This window comes from Ochotona curzoniae, unplaced genomic scaffold (genome assembly GCF_017591425.1).
Source record: "Ochotona curzoniae isolate NIBS_2020 unplaced genomic scaffold, NIBS_Ocur_1.0 scaffold_3208, whole genome shotgun sequence".
Classification (NCBI taxonomy): Eukaryota; Metazoa; Chordata; class Mammalia; order Lagomorpha; family Ochotonidae; genus Ochotona; species Ochotona curzoniae.
This window is the reverse complement of record NW_024467106.1, coordinates 1,792,795-1,808,356: the sequence shown is the minus strand read 5'-3', so window position 1 is coordinate 1,808,356 and position 15,562 is coordinate 1,792,795. Positions and strand designations below refer to the sequence as shown.

At 67.0% G+C, this 15,562-nt stretch overlaps 1 protein-coding gene across 1 annotated transcript in view; it reads right to left on the bottom strand.

Moving 5' to 3' along the window:
* The window catches only part of SARDH (sarcosine dehydrogenase), a 35,290-nt gene extending 24,058 nt beyond the window's left edge, over nucleotides 1–11,232 (bottom strand). The window contains exons 1-10 of the mRNA XM_040963362.1: nucleotides 10,881–11,232; nucleotides 10,188–10,366; nucleotides 9,514–9,693; nucleotides 8,807–8,930; nucleotides 8,452–8,552; nucleotides 3,540–3,644; nucleotides 2,818–2,947; nucleotides 2,518–2,604; nucleotides 2,242–2,332; nucleotides 748–889 (exon numbers count right to left, since the gene is read on the bottom strand). Of these exons, the coding sequence (XP_040819296.1) occupies nucleotides 748–889; nucleotides 2,242–2,332; nucleotides 2,518–2,604; nucleotides 2,818–2,947; nucleotides 3,540–3,644; nucleotides 8,452–8,552; nucleotides 8,807–8,930; nucleotides 9,514–9,693; nucleotides 10,188–10,366; nucleotides 10,881–11,211 (1,470 nt within the window). The 5' untranslated portion in view covers nucleotides 11,212–11,232. The remainder of the gene's footprint in view (nucleotides 1–747; nucleotides 890–2,241; nucleotides 2,333–2,517; nucleotides 2,605–2,817; nucleotides 2,948–3,539; nucleotides 3,645–8,451; nucleotides 8,553–8,806; nucleotides 8,931–9,513; nucleotides 9,694–10,187; nucleotides 10,367–10,880) is intronic.
* Nucleotides 11,233–15,562: the final 4,330 nt, after the last annotated feature.

Here is a 15,562-nt window from a genome sequence, read left to right as displayed (position 1 = left end):
GCCCAGGGCTGGATCAGCCAGACAGGTGATGGGGCCCAGGCCAGGCTGGGAGGGCTCGGGCAGCTGAGGCCAGCCGGCCAGGGAGATGGGCAACAGCAGAGCCCAGCAGCCATCCAGGCACACTCTGAGTGTGGAGAGGCCTGGTTACACAGAGCAGGGACCCCCGGTGAACCCCCCTGTCGGAGTCTCCATGGGGCCTCTGTCCTGGGCCGGTGTGCTTGGCGTGCCCCCTCGGGCCATCACGGGACATGTCAAAGCTGCCATGAGGACAGTGGTCCTGCTAGGAGATTACTGAGCTGTCGGGATGCAAGGAGAGACTGACAGGCGAGGGGCCAGCGCAGGCTGCGGACACCCAGAGGCCAGGCAGCCCCACTGCAGGGCCAAGGCCAGGCACAGGAGGCCGGGCAGCCCAGGGCAGGGCCAAGGCCAGGCACAGGAGGCCGGGCAGCCCAGGGCAGGGTGTCTGCCTGCAGCTTCATCCTGGGAGCCGAAGCCCTCAGGAGTTGGGGCTTACCCCAGGCAGCCCCACAGGCAGGTGCCCATCTCCGCAACAGCCAACAGTCTACCTGCCCCGCCTCTGCCATGCACCTGCCACGCAGCACAGTCAGAGCCTCCTGCAGGTGTGTTCCACCACTGGAGGGGAGCCACTTCCACGCTGTCCCCCACACAGCCCTCTTTGCCTCCCCAAGGACTATTCCCGGAGGCTGAGGCAGCCCGGGGCAGAGCTGGCGCCCAGGAGGGCTGTACCTCGTGCAGGGGGCCCGTCCTCATGTTGCGCCCGGCCAGCGGCTCGTCGTGGGGGAAGACCACAGAGTAGTTCTTGGCGTAGGACTCGTGGCTGCGTTCGCGCACCCAGCGGCCGTGGTCCGTGAGCGAGTGATGGAAACGCCTAGCGTGGAGGGGCCCGGGTCACGGCTGGGTCGGCCCACCAGGAAGGGGCCTCCTCCTCCTGCCCTTGCCCACGCATGGCACACCTGGGTGAGCCCAGCGGCCGCGGGCGGCCACCCCTCCCCACAGCGCTCTCAGGGATCCTGGGTGGGCAGTGCTGGCCTAGGCCCCAGCCGCCACTGAGCACCGCCCTGTCATCACACCGCAGCCTCAAACCGGGCTGTGACCTCTTGGCAACCATCCGCCTGTCCCCAGCAGGCTACGCAGCCCGCTCCCACCGGGGTCTGCAAGCTGGAAGCTGGGTCACCCTCCCGCTCAGCGCAGGGCCCGGGCACAGGCAGGTGGGCGGCCGCTGCCCCCAGCTCTCAGCAGCAACTGCTGGAATGCTGGGCCCCAGCCCTGTCAGCCCCGAGTGACCCCCTTCTGGGCCGGGCGCGAGGCCCACGGCTGCAGCTGAGCACATAGAGGCCCAGGGGAGCCGGGGCTCTGAGCACAGCCTGCCAGGGAGGTGGGGCCGGCCCTACACTGAGGCCTCCTGCAGCTTCTGGAACATTCCTCCTTCTGAGAGCCCCAGCCAGGCCCTGAGGTCACCAGGCCTGCTCAAAGCTCACCCAGGCCCAGCCGGAGAGGGGGACCTCAGCGCCCGCCTGTCTGTCTCCAAGGGGCCAGGACTGGAGGTCACCTGCCCCCTCCCCTCAGTGCATTTCTCCTCAGGCCACCAGGGACGGCCTGGAGGGCCGTGGGGTGTGCTGGGGCGAGGCAGCAGTTCCCTTCCCCCGTAGCACCCTGGCCTCAGGCCACAGGGCAGCTGGGGTCTGTCAGGACGCCTCATAGGGTCTACGGTGGAGCAGGGACCCTGACAGTGATGGGGGCTGGGAGAGACCAGGGCGGTCCCCCTTGTAGACTGCCCAGGGTGGGTGCGGTGGGAGCTGCCCCCCTGGCCCTCCAGTACCCAGGTCACCAGCCTGCCTGCTCTGAGACGCCTGCTGGGCAGAAGGCCACCTCGCACCTGGCCACTGCTCGCGGACTTTGGCGGCAGGGCCACCGTGACTGCGTAGATCAGTGGCCAGCTGCCAGTCGGGGCTGCCTGTCTCCACGCCGCTGCGTGGACCCTAAGCACCATGCCAGCTCAGCCCTGGTCCCCTGCTTTTGTCTCCCCAATGATAAGGCAGGATGAGACAAGCAGGCCGCTCCCTGGGACAGCTGGGGGTCCAAGGGGCCCCGGGCGCCCCTCGGCAGCAATGCCTGCTGCCTTCTCCCCTCCTCCCTGGACGCCACCTCTTCCAGGAAGCCACCTGGATTAAGGAGCGCCCTTCTCCTGCTCTGTGCCCATGTCACAGCGCACACACTCACCTGATGTCATAGCTGTACATGTCCCTCTCCGGGCGCCCGTGGACGATCCAGTGGGCCAGCTCCTGCCCACAGCCGCCTCCCAGCATCATTCCTGGCAGGAGCGCATCGTGGGCCATGGCCTCCCACTCCCGGCCACGACGGCCCTCCCACGGGACGTGGCCCCCCTTCGCGCAGCCCTCCCAGCGTGTCCCGGCCCTGCCCATCGAGGGCCACAGGCAGCCTGGCTGTGCCCTGTCAGCCCCCCTGGCCCTGGCTATGATCTGGGGCTGCGCTCACCTGCACTGTTGAAGCCGCATCCCAGGAAGAAGCCGCGGAGCTCCGGGGCCTCCCCCATCAGGGGCTTGTGGTCAGGCGTGAAGGACTCTGCAGGGCCAGGACAGCAGGAAGGGAGCAGGATCTGCAGATGCTGGGACCCAGCACCATGCCCCCTCCTCCAGGGAGTCCCTGCGATTGCCCCTACCCATGCCTCCCTTTGCTGCCAGAACCCCCAGGGGGCCCGGAGCCGAGGGTGAGCCCCTGGCCAGCCCAGCCCCTGGGGCCTGGGGACGCCCACCGCAGCTGGGACCACACACTCACCAGGGCCACAGACCGTGGATTTGATGCCCGTCTGCTCCAGCACTGGCACCCTGCGGACGGCACCCTCGATGTGCTGGGCAAAGACGTCCCAGTCCAGATCAAAGAGGCCAAAGGTAAACGTGTCTGACACCTGTGGGGGCAGAGCAGGGGCGTCTCCTGGGCCCTGTGTTCTGGGGGCCAGCCTGCACCCGATCGGCAGGTGGGCCAGCCTGGCTTCCCAGGCCCCAGGGGTCAGAGCAGCGAGCGGTCAGCGAGGCTGCTGGCAACCTGTGAGCAAGACCCTCTCAGCTCTACCACCCATCCCCTCGCAGCCTCCCTGGCCCCATCTCAGGCAAGGCCCCTGTGGGCCCACTCCGGGGGAAGGGGAACCTGCTGGGCTCTGAGGGCTCAGGGAATGGCAGACCCCACGGCCTGCAGAGCCCACGGCCTGCAGACAGACCCCACAGCCTGCGGAGCCCACGGCCTGCGGACAGACCCCACGGCCTGCGGAGCCCACGGCCTGCGGACAGATCCCACGGCCTGCGGAGCCCACGGCCTGCGGACAGACCCCACGGCCTGCGGAGCCCACGGCCTGCAGACAGACCCCACGGCCTGCGGAGCCTACGGCCTGCAGACAGACCCCACGGCCTGCGGACAGACCCCACGGCCTGCGGAGCCTACGGCCTGCAGACAGACCCCACGGCCTGCGGACAGACCCCACGGCCTGCGTCATGGCAGCTCACCTCCTCCCAGAAGACAGGGTTTGTTTCATAGCCGCCCACGGAGAGCGCGTCGCCCTGGAGCCGGAGGTAGACTGAGGCGTCGTGGTCACGGACGTTGGGCATGTTCTGGAAAGGGGGTGTGGACAGGCCTGGGTGGCAGCCCCTCGCCCAGGGGCCCCGAGCCTGCTGTGTACCAGAGAGAGAGGCTGGGGAGTAGAGGGGTGCAGTGGTGGGTGGGGTCAGGGCTCACACGGGGCTATTTGGGGCCCGGCCCCCAGAACCTGCAGTGGCCGAGCCAGAAGCTAACTCGGGGTGCACTGACGCGTAGCGACTACACAGGTGTCTGTGAGAGTGGGAGAACGTGACTCCACACGCAAGTCACCATGGGCTGGGCCAGGGGCGTGTGCTCTGACCACGCCCCACCCTGGCACCTCTGGGGGAGCCCCGTGTGCAGAGGTGAGTCCTGAGGGGCCCCCCCGGGAACCCCCAGCCGACCAGAGACCGTCCGGCTGCCTGGGTTGGCAGCTCCCCCATCATGGAGTCCCGTCAGAGATGGGGGCCACGAGATGGGGTGCCGCAGGAAAGGCGTGGGGGATAGAACCCAGACGTGACAGCCGGAAGTGCCACCCAGGAGGCGGGCAAGTCAGGCCGAGCTGGATGTCTAGATGACAAGGGGAGAGGGAGGGACACAGGACAGCCCTGGTCAGCCCCGCGGGGGCTCCAGACAGCAGAGCAAAAGGTCCTGGGGTAAAGGCCGCACGGAGGTCACCAAGACGGGGGAGGTACCCCTGAATCTGCCCGGAAGCCCATCCGGGTCAGAACAGCGTCTGGCAGGCCAGTCTTCAACCCAGACTGACCCCTGGAGGCGTCCACCCGTAGCTGCGTGCACATGCCTCTTCGGAGCCCCGCCTCTCTGCACCCCCACATGCACACACACACACACACACACACACACACACACACACACACACACACACACGTCTCTCCAGAGCCCCGCCTCTCTGCACACAGCCAGGACCCTGCTGTGACAGGAGCAGAAAGCCTAAGCTGCAGGGAGAACCGCAGGCCCCCCGCAGGCTGCAGACCCACACACCACACAGTAGCGGGGACAGGCATGCCACAGCTGGCAGCCACACCTCAGTCCACCACAGGCCAGGCTGGCGGCCACGAGCCCCTAGGCGAGGCAGTGCTGGGATCAGGGGCCTCTCTGGGCTCATCCGGCCTGTCCTTAGAAAACTGACATGTGTTTGGCAAGGAAAGAATGCAGCTGAACAAATAAACACACACCCGGTTAGCTCCAGAAGCAACTGGAATCCTGTGACCGACAGAACACGCCACGGTGGAGTTCACTGTGAAAACTGGCCAGCCCGCCGCGTCCAGCTGGGGGCGGGGGCTGTGGCCCGGCGGGCTGGCCACCTGCTTCCCCCCGGGAGGGCCTGGGTCGGTCCCAGCTACTCAGTCTCCCATCCAACTCCCTGCCAAGGCACCTGAAATCCGGCAGGGGACAGCTTGGTGCTCGAGTCCCTGCCAGCGGGTGAATATACACGTGGTACAGGGAGGCCCTGGGCAGCCGGCTACTGCTGGCATCTGGGGAGTGAACCAGCACCCTCGCTCTCACCGTCTCTGTCACTCTGCCTTGCACATGGAATCATGCTGTTCCCCGACACATGAGCGTCGCAACAGGCGCAGGCAGAGCACTCAGCGGAGCCCCTCACGTTTTGTCGACTCGACAGACTCTGCACAAGTTGGCCACAGGATTTCCTCAGCCTGATGAAGAGCCTGCCTGATGGCACTCCTGGGGGAGAAGGGCTACCTGGCTCCCCGCTCGGTGCGGGTGCCCGCTGGAGGCATGGCGAGGGGCCGGAGCAGGAAGAGGCAGGCGGATCAGAAAGGAGGACAGGACACCCGGCCTGTCCCCCAGTCACGCCACCCAACACACAGTGTGTGCCCTTGACTGGAGCTGCAGCCCAGGGCCTGTGGGCAGAGGGTTCTCCCGGAGCGTGGGCCACGGGCTCACGGTGGCACTGCCCACAGGAGCCTCAGAGGACCCGGCTCCAGGGCCTGTGGGCAGGAGGATGGACACCAATGTGGCCTCTGTTGCGAAGAGAGGGCCCGCCCCAGAGGAGCCAGGGACCACAGACTGAGCAGGCGGGCCTGGGACACACGGTGCCATGGCGAAAGTCAGATACTTGGCCTGGCACCCCACACATGACCCCAAAACACGTGGGCCACCGAGAGCTGGGGCTAGACTGGCCACTGACGGGCACTGGGCCCAGCTGGGTAATGACGACGCTACGAGAGGGCACGCAGGCAGACGACACGGAGATGGACAGATGAGTGATGAGAGCTGGCCGAGTGGGAGCGACACAGAAGGCAGCTAGGTGGGAAGATGCTCGCAGGATGACTGGTCGCGAGCGGTGATGAGAAGGTGACAGGTGACAGGTGGAGGAAGGGGGAAGATGAAAGACCACAGGCACACACCTGCGTGCGCACACACACGCTCACACTCACAATACTCACGCACACACGATCGTGTCTTAGCAACCAGAGCAGCAGCAGAGAAAACCCCACTGATGGGCTGAGGAAGCACTTAGACCTGCTGGCTGCTCCCCCTCTTGCCAACCCCGCCGGCCCCACCTGCCCGGCTGGCCCCTCCTGCCCCTGCTGGCCCCACTTCCCCAGCTGGCCCCACTTGCCCTGGCTGGTCGCTTCTGTCCCGCTGGCCCCACCTCCACAGCTGGCCCCACCTCCGCAGCTGGTCCCTCCTGCCCCCACTGGTGCCACCTTCCCGGCTGGTCCCTCCTGACCCTGCTGGCCCCACCTCCACAGCTGGTCCCTTCTGCCTCTGCTGGCCCCATCTGTCCCCATACCCCAGACTATGTCTCCTGCCCTCAGCCCCCCGGGACTGCTCCAGCCTTCACTGGCCTCCTCTTCCAGAGTGCCAGCCCCCTTAGCCCTCACGGTCACCGTCTCCATAGCTGCCACATCCCCAGCAGTGGCCATGTGCCAGCTGCCCCCTTGGCTCCTTCATAGCCCTCCACGCCAGCCACTGTGCAGCAGGCAGGCACAGACAAGGCTTGGGCACAGCTTTGTGCCACTCCTCAGCTTGGCAGTGGTAGCAAGCAGGCAAAGGGGTGTGAGACATTGCACAGAGCCCGCCCACACCCACCTGCTGTGCCATTGCCAAGGCCAGGCCCCAGGAGGGGAGCCACCTATGTCCTGCAGCCTCCGAAGCCCTGCAGACAGCTTGTGGGGGCACACACCCCCAAGACGGGCCACCTGGCATGAGACAGCTCCTTCTCTGAGCTGCCAAGGGGTCAGACATGGTAGGAACTGGTCAGGGCCAGAGACCTGGTTTCTCCACCACACACAAACCCACTTGTCCAGCGGCCGCCTCTGGAAGGCCCAGCTGCCCGGAGTCCCCGTGGCTGGGAGGCAGACCACGGCCCCAGCCCCCAACACCCACAGAGCTCCTGTAGGCTCCCAGCTGTGGGGGTTGGGGCAAATTCCTGGTGTTTTGTAAGCAACACCCCTGGCTTATGGCTGACTGTGGCACCATGAGGGGCAGGTGCAGGAACCTGGGCTGACTGGGACCTGTTCTTCCCCGGAAGCAGGTCTGAGAGGCAGAGGGAGGCAGGGGGAGGCAAGGAGAGGAAGGGAGAGGAAGGGGGAGGCAGGGGAGGTGGGGGGAGGCAGGAGAGGCAGGGAAAGCAGGGGGAGGCAGGGGAGTCAGGGAAGGCAGGAGAGGCTGAGGAAGGCAGGGGGAGGTGGGGGGGAGGCAGGGGAGGCGGGGAAAGCAGGGGGAGGCAGGGGGAGGCAGGGGGCAGGGGAGGCAGGGGGAGGTGGGGGACAGGGGAGGCAGGGGGAGGCAGGGGCAGGGGGAGACGGGGGGAGACAGGGGGCAGGGGGAGGCAGGGGGCAGGGGGAGGCAGGGGGAGGCGGGGGAAGCAGGGGGAGAGAGGGGGCAGGGAGAGGCAGGGGAGGCAGGGGGAAGCGGGGGAGGCAGGGGGAGGCGGGGGAGGCAGGGGCAGGGGGCAGGGGGAGGCAGCCCCAGCCCCGGCCACTCTTCCCTGCAGTCCTGGGATCCGCTGCAGCCTGAGGGCGACCCCTGGTGGCTGCCTGTGAGACAGCGTCGTGACACTGCTCTTGGTCCCTCATGCTAACACATGTTCAGGGGCAAGGACCAGCCCGGGACAGCCGCTCTGGACAGCAGCCCTTCGGGCCTGAGCTCCCGGCCCCTCCCACCGCCACAGCCCACACAGGGGCAAGCCTGGCCTCATTTCCACGACGCCCAAAGGGAAGCCACGCGCATGCAGGGAGAGGAAAGGGCAAGCGGCTCTGAGGGGCAGGTGCAGGCGTCCAGGGCACCCTCTGCATGGCCTCTGAGCCGCCACTCCCATCTCTCTGTCACACTCCTGGTCCCTCTGCACCCCTGTGCAGCAGGGCCGAGGGCCACTACAGCCTCTAGCACACCAGAGCCCGTGCCCACATATCGGGGACCTCCGGCCTGCTCCAGCTCCATGAGCTCGCGGGCAAGCACCCTCGTGCCCAGAACACGTATCTCTGCTGGGTCACACAGGCGGGGAGAGAGGGAGGAAGCTGCAGCCCCATGTGGCAGTTGGGGTTCCAGGAGCCCAGCGCCCCCCAAACAGCCTCAGGAGACCCTGAAACCTGTACACGCCATGACAGGCAAAGTGGAGGCAAGCAACCAGTGTCCCCCAAAACTCCTGGACACAGAGCAGGGTGCTGGGCTAGGGCACGGCAGGGAGGGGGCTGGATGGGTACCAGGACGCAGGTGGATGCGGACTGAGGCTGTAGCATCAGCAACAAACTGTACCACCTCCAGGACACCGCACCAGAACAACCGGTGTCAGACCAGGCAGCACGGGGACTGGGAGTGCCCGGCCTGGCAGAACAGGGGGCTGCCACCTACCTGGATGCCCTCGATGCGTTCCGTGACCACGTAGGCGTGGTGCATGGCCACCAGCGGGACCTTGACCCCTGCCATCCGGCCCACGGCACTGGCCCACACTCCTGTGGATACAACACTGTGCTCAACTCAGCTCGTCTCGGCTGCAGCAGGGGGCTGCCTCCACGTGGGACCCGGGAACCTCTGCCCCAACAGGGACCTCACATCCCTGCACGGCCCACCCTGGGGACCCCCGTCCCTTACCCCTGCACGGCCCACCCCGGGGACCCCCGCCCCTCACCCCTGCACGGCCCACCTCGGGGACCCCCGCCCCTCACCCCTGTACGGCCCACCCGAGGGAAGCCCCTCTGTGTCCTACCTGCACAGTTGACCACGCAGGGTGTCTGGATGGAGCCGTGCGCAGTCTCTACCGCCGCAACCCGCCGCACCCCAAAGTCATCTGTCCGCACACGGATGCCGGTCACCGGGCAGTTCTCAATGACCTGGGACAGACAGGAGCTGCTTCCTAAAGCCAGGACCCTGCCCTGCTGCCCTTGACGCCATCTGGGAGCTGGCATGAGCCGTCCACCTGCAGAGCTCCCACTTGTGGTGGGGGGCAGGGTGTGGCAGGCTCAGCGTGGACACAGCCATGTTTGTGGTGGGGGGGCAGGGTGTGGCAGGCTCAGCGTGGACACAGCCATGTTTGTGGTGGGGGGCAGGGTGTGGCAGGCTCAGCGTGGACACAGCCATGTTTGTGGTGGGCAGGGGTGGAGGTGTGTGGGGAGAGGTCACTTCCCCTTTCCTACTCTGCCTCTTGGCTTTTTTTCTTGCATTTAAGTACACATGGCTGGCAGGGAATGGGAAGCCAGCATAGACAGGGCCCCTGCAGAGGATGGGGAGGGCTCGTGGTGGGAAGGGGCCCCTGGGAAGGCTGGGGAGGGCTCGCAGGAGGCAGGGGCTGGTGGAAGGCTGGGGAGGGTTCCTGGTGGGCAGGGTCCCTGTGGGGAGACTGGGGAGGGCTCGCAGTGGGCAGGGGTCCTTGGGAAGGCCGGGAAGGGCTCGTGGCGGGCAGGGGGCAGTGGGTACCTGTGCTCCTCGGGCAGTGGCCGCCCTGCTGAGGGCAGTGCAGGTGCCAGCAGGGTCCATGGTCCCGTCGTGGGGTACGTATAGGGTGCCATAGAGGTCAGCCACGTTCATCAGTGGGTACAGGACCTTGGTCTCCGCCGGGCTCAGTACATGGGACTCCACGCCATAGGCCTTGCCCAGCTAGGGGAGGGGAGGGAGGAGCTGAGTGGCCAGGGTCTGTGGGCCAACCTCCTGCTGGCAGGCCCTGGGGCGGAGGGAGCAGGGGTGTGCCCGGGCCACTGGTCTACTCCGTTAGGACACCGGGCAGCCTTGAAACCTGGAGCTGGCTGCCACCAGCCAGGTAGAAAGCTAAGGCCACAGCTAGCAGAGTGCTCACTGTCCCCCAAGCAACAAAAGGCCCATGTCCTGCCCAGGCAGGCTCCTTGGGAACAGCCCATTGGGTCCTGGGTTCCAGGGCCCAGCACGGGTCTGAGAGACCACGCCCCCTCCACATGTGATTGGTTCAAAGGCAATCAATCAAGTGTTCCCAGGACTAAGTTCCGCCTAATAATGACAGGTACGGCCAGTCAGGGTCCTGCTCCAGGGATTCTGAATGGAAGGTGATGGGGGCGTGTCAGGGACACCTGTCCCGCCTCCTTCCCCCATCGCTGTCCCCGCACGAGCAGGGCGCCCACCGACATGAGCCTCTTGTATTCGTCCAGGCGCTGCCGGCTGGAGGCGATGAAGAGGCCGCCGTTCTGGATCCAGCCTGTGTGCAGTCCCGTCTCTTCCTCCAGCTGGCGGCTCACCAGGTGCCGCGTGTGTGCCAGCAGTTCCACCTCCACATCGCTGGGCCGCAGCTGCCACAGCAGGCCTGGCCGGGAGGGGTGCCCGCCTTAGGCCCCCAACGCTCCGTGGCCTGACCACTGAGTCCGTGCCGGGGGTTCTGTGGACCCGGCATCGGGCGGCTGGGAGGGTGACCGCTGCCCGCCAGGACCCTGGGGATGCCCAGCGAGGAAGGTGGGCTTGTCCGCAGGCAGAGCAGGTGCTCCCTGCCCCCCACCAAGGCCACAGGGCAGGGCAGCTGTGGGGCTGGACAGCCCTGTGGGTTGGGCTGGTTGGAGCCATGTCCGTGCTCTGGACTACAGCATAGACTGGGAAGCCAGGCTTGTGGCCAGTGGACGCTGAGGAAGAGGCTGGGGAGCCCTCGAGGGGTCGGGGCTGCTGGCACAGGAGCCAGCTCAGGGTCAGCTCCAAGCCCAGGGCCCGCTCCCTCACAGTGCCCAGGGGTGGGGGAGGGTTCTCCAGACAGGGCACACCTGCTCCTTGAGGCCAGCAGCTGCCCGGGCTCCCAGCCCCTCCCGGTCCCCGCCTGCTCCGGCTCCTACCCGCCGTGTGCCAGGTGGTCCCTGCCGTCAGCCGCGCTCGCTCCAGCAGGACGGTGTCGCTCACGCCCAGCTTGGCCAGGTGGTACAGGGTCTGGCAACCCAGGCTGCCTCCGCCAATGACCACCACACTGGCTGTGCGGGGCAGGGGCCGGCTCGGGCCCCTGGCCTCCCCCGAGGGCCCAGGGGCCTCCTTCAGGGTCTGCTGGTACGGGACGCTCTTCTCAGCCGTGGGGCCCGCTGGGCTGGTCGGCACCTGAAGCCCCAAGCCCCGGGTGGGGCTCCAGCGAGGGGGCATGGCAGCCACACGCCAGGTTCGGCTCAGGGAGGCCATGGCCACACCGTGCTTCAGCACCATGGGCAGCTGGGGAGAGAGCAGGGCTGGGGCGGGTGCTGGGGCCTTGCGCCACCCGCAGGCACTGCCCATGCACACTGGCATGCGGCAGGCTGGCCCCGAGGGCGGGTGGAGAGCCGGTGACAGGGACAGCAAGGAGGATCCCTGGGGGTCCCCAAGGACACACAGCAGCAGCTGCTTTGGTGGGGAGGGGAAGGCCGGGTGGGGGTGGGGAGCCTTGCGTGCTGGTCAGAGTCCAGGCTGCTTCCTGGGCGGGGGTGAGCAGAGGGGCCTCTGCAGGGTTCAAGAAACCTGGCCCAGGGGTTGCAGCTCAGGAGGTCCACAGACACTGTGACCCACGTGGAGCCATCCACACACGGAGTGGGGGGCCTTGGAGGACACTGGCAAGGACAAGGGACATTGGGACTGGGCACTCCCTCCAGCCTAGCCTGGCTGTCCGCCACCCAAGGATCGTCCCTGGGGAGCCAAGGGGCCAGTGGTGACCAGGTGGTCCCAGAGAGTTGGGGCTCCCTGACCTGCTGCTTTGCTCAGCGTCCACCCAGGGGGCGGCGAGGCTCAGCCTAGACACCCCTTCCAGGCAGTCCTCCCAGATCTCCCCAGCCAGAGCCCACCTTCTTCCTGCTCCCCTGGGGGTGGGGAGGTGTGGAGGAAGGAAGGGCGTCGCGCTCTGGGATCACAGAGAGGCAGTGGGGGCTGTGGGGGCTCTGCCAGCTGCATGGTGCATGGTGCTGGCACGGACATGGCCATCGGCTCCGGTTCACAGGGGAGGTCGCTGCCCCAGCCAAGGCTTGGGGGAGCCATGGGGTCTGGAGCCCGCCTGCACCCGTGACCCCAGCATAGCCCTTGCCAGGAGCAGACCAACGTCCAGTGCAGGGGCCAGGGTGGTGCCCCTGCTCCTGGAGGGAGGGGAGGAGGCAGAACCCGGGTCAGGGAGAGGCTGGTGGGGGCACTGAGGAGCCCCCCGCTGCTGTCACTTCCGGGCACACCCCACGCCACATACCTCCGGGACACGAGGGCCTCAACCCAGCAGAAGCCGCGGAGAACAGTCCTAGGAGAAGAATGGGTGACGCCTCCACAAAATGTTCCCACTGCGAGGCCTGCCAGGCACACCATGCCCGCTGGGCCTCCTGCGGCTGGCTGCCACGGCCTCGGCCCACCCGCAGCGGGGCTGCCCGGCCCAGGGCCGCCTCCCGGGAGCAGCTGCTTCCACGGTTGCCGCTGGCCTGCCGGGAGTCGGAGGCCCAGGGGTGGAGTCGCACGGACAGGCCGGGGCTCGGTCAAGGACCAAAGCCCACCTCCTGTAGGAGCGGGGGGTGCGGGTCCCCCCTTCCGGCGCTGCAGACGGTGCCTGCACGGCCTTCGCCCTGCGGAGGGCAGGAGAGGGTCGGCCTCGGTCAGGTCCTCCAAGCAGATGGCCGCTGCAGCCACGAGCAGAGCCAGGCGAGGCCAGGGCAGGGGCGTACCTCCAGGTGCAGGACGGGGCAGTCACCCCTCCGCTCTTCTCCAGTGGCCGCTGGGCCAGAACCAGCCGCCCCCGCCCCGCCCCCTCCCCAGCACCCTTCCCCGCCCAGAGGGAAGGCACCGCCCACCACCCCAGGCTTGGAGCCAGCTGGCCAGCAGCCAAGTGGGCAGCTCCCCGCACCAGCTCCATTCACCCTGTGCGGCCTGAGTTCTGCATCTTTGTCCCTGAAACAGGGGTCACCATGTCGGAGCGGCGGGAGGGGGGCATACACCCCCACAGGCCCACACCTGCCAGGAAGAAGGGGCGGAGGCAGGGACTGCTGGCTAGGCAGTGGCCTTGGGTCGAGGGAGGCTGGCCCTGCAGGTGCCACATGCTGTCAGGGCCTGGGGAATCCCCCGAGACCTGCCTTCTGGGGTGCCCAGGGTCCTCCCTGCCTTCCTGGGCCAGCTTTTCTGAGACTGTGGGGATACCAAGGCCCAGAGAGGGAACCAGCTTACAGAGGGCCACGTGGAGAGCCAGGCAGTCAGCCAGCGGCCGGCAGTCGGCCTCACTGGCCGACACGCGGCCCAGCCTAGAGGAAATCGGGTGTGTGTGGCCAGGGACAGAGGCTGACAAAAGCCCAGACCCCATGCACAGCCCGCTCTTGGTGCTTTTGTTGAGCACCTGTTGTACACAACGCACCCACAGGCGACATTAAGACCCCAGAAAGAGAATGCTGGGCGAGGGGCCACGGCCGCCCCAGGCTGGTCGTGTTGGGGTCACTCAGAGCAAGCTGTCCTCCTTTGGAGAGCCAAGAGGACGTCCCAAAGGGAAGTGGCCCAGCCATGACTGGCCACCGGGGCTACGCATGCCCTGGGCAGTGTCTGGGATGCCCAGTCCTGAGTTCAGGCGTCCAGACTGGACCAGGGCTGGCAGCAGCTCAGCATGCCAGGGTTCACCTGCTCAAGTCTGGAAGCAGTATGGGGAAAGGGGTCTCTCCAGGTCTGGCCAAGGATGCCCTCGGACGTCCCAGTGGCCCCTGCTTGCCGAGCCTGCCCAGCCCCTGCGTGCCCTGCTTCCTCCTCAGGCTCTCAGCGTGTCCTTCAGCGTGGGTCTTCCGTGCTGTGAAGCTGTGGGCGTCCACGACACGGGGGTATGAGTGTCCCTGGTGGCCAGCAGGGTGGCAGTCAGCATGTACAGCCTTGGCCACGGGCGGCAGCCTTGGACCCCAGCCCTGACTTGCAGCTTCTCTGTGGACGCCGAGGACACACATGTGCACCTGAGCAGGTATGGAGCTGAGGCCAGGAAGCCGCTCCGCCCACATGTGGGAGAGCCCGAGGCAGCTCCTGGCTCCTGGCTTTCAGCCCCAGCCTGACCACCACAGCCACCTGCGCGGGAGTGAGACAGTGGACAGAAGACTCAAATAAGTCTTTTAAAAACGGTTTGCCTCCATTTCATTGAAAAGTAGGGAGAGATCTTCCACGCGCTGATCCGCTGCCCGAATGTTCCCAGGAGCCAGGGCTCGGGGCGGCCAGAGCTGGGAGCCTGGACCGCCACCCCGTCCCCCACGTGGGCAGCAGGGACCTGCACACTGGAGCCAGCACCTCCTGTCTCCCAGGGTGAGTGTGGGTGAGGAGCTGGCTAGAACGGAGAGCTGCGAACACGCGGTGCTCATGGAGAGGGGATAGAGAGATCTTCCATCCACTGGTTCACTCCCCAGATGGCTGTGACAGCCAGAGCTGGGTCAGTCCACCGCTGGCAGCCGGAGCTGGGTCAGTCCACGGCTGGCAGCCGGAGCTGGGTCAGTCCACGGCTGCCAGCCTGAGCTGGGTCAGTCCACGGCTGCCAGCCGGAGCTGGGTCAGTCCACGGCTGCCAGCCGGGGCTGCTTCCGCATCTACACGCGGCTGAGGGACTCAAGCACTTGGGCCGTCCTCTGCTGCTTTTCTCAGGCCGTGAGCAGGAGCGGGGTGGGAAGCGGAGCAGCTGGGACTTGAACCAGCACCTTTACGGAATGCTGGAGCCAGAGGTGGACGAGGCTTCTAGGCTGCTGCCCCAGAAATGGTGTCCTACAGGGATCACCCGAAACACTGCGTGGAAACAGGAGCCTTTGTCCAGGGAGCGAGCAGACAGGCAGTGGCCTGACCGTCCTCAGGGACAGGAGCTGAGGTTGCCAGGGTCGAGGTGGCAGCAAGACGTATAACAAGGCACTAGGTTCAGGGCTGCGAGGGGGACCGATTCTCACACGGCCTTCTCTCGCTGCCAGGAGTCACCACAGCCACTCCGGGCCACGCTGAGGAGTGGGAAGATGGGGCTCCCGGCAGCAGGGGCTGGGGTCGAAGCGGGCAAGGCTGACCACACCTTGCTGCCCCGCTGGGGGTACACCGGGCATCCCAGGCCCCAGCCTGCAGCTCAGCCCGCCGCCTGGGTCATCTCTGCCACACACAGGAGAGCCCACCTGGGCAGAGGGTCCCACTCGCCCGGACACTGGGGTCTATCTGCCCAGGATCACGGGGTGCTCTCTAGGCCCTGCCCCGGCTGTGCCCACGTGCCCACCCTCACCCCAAGTGAGGCCCGGCCCCTTCCCCATGTCACGGGAAACCAATCACTCCTGCAGGAAACATCTCAGGTTTATTGACATTGAAAACCGTGGTCTGGAAAAAACCCTCGGCGAATGTACAGTTCTGAGTTCCCCTTGGGGGTGCCGCCGGCCGTGGGGCCCCCCGAAGCCTGGCTCTCAAGAGTGCTTCACAGCTGACGGGGGCACCCCCCACCCCAGGAGGGCACCCAGTCCCCCGCTGCCCCAGCCCGCCAGCACAGTGCAAAACCGAGCCGGACACAAGTCCACACTGACGCACGCGTCACCACAAACGCAACCAGCAGCAGGCTC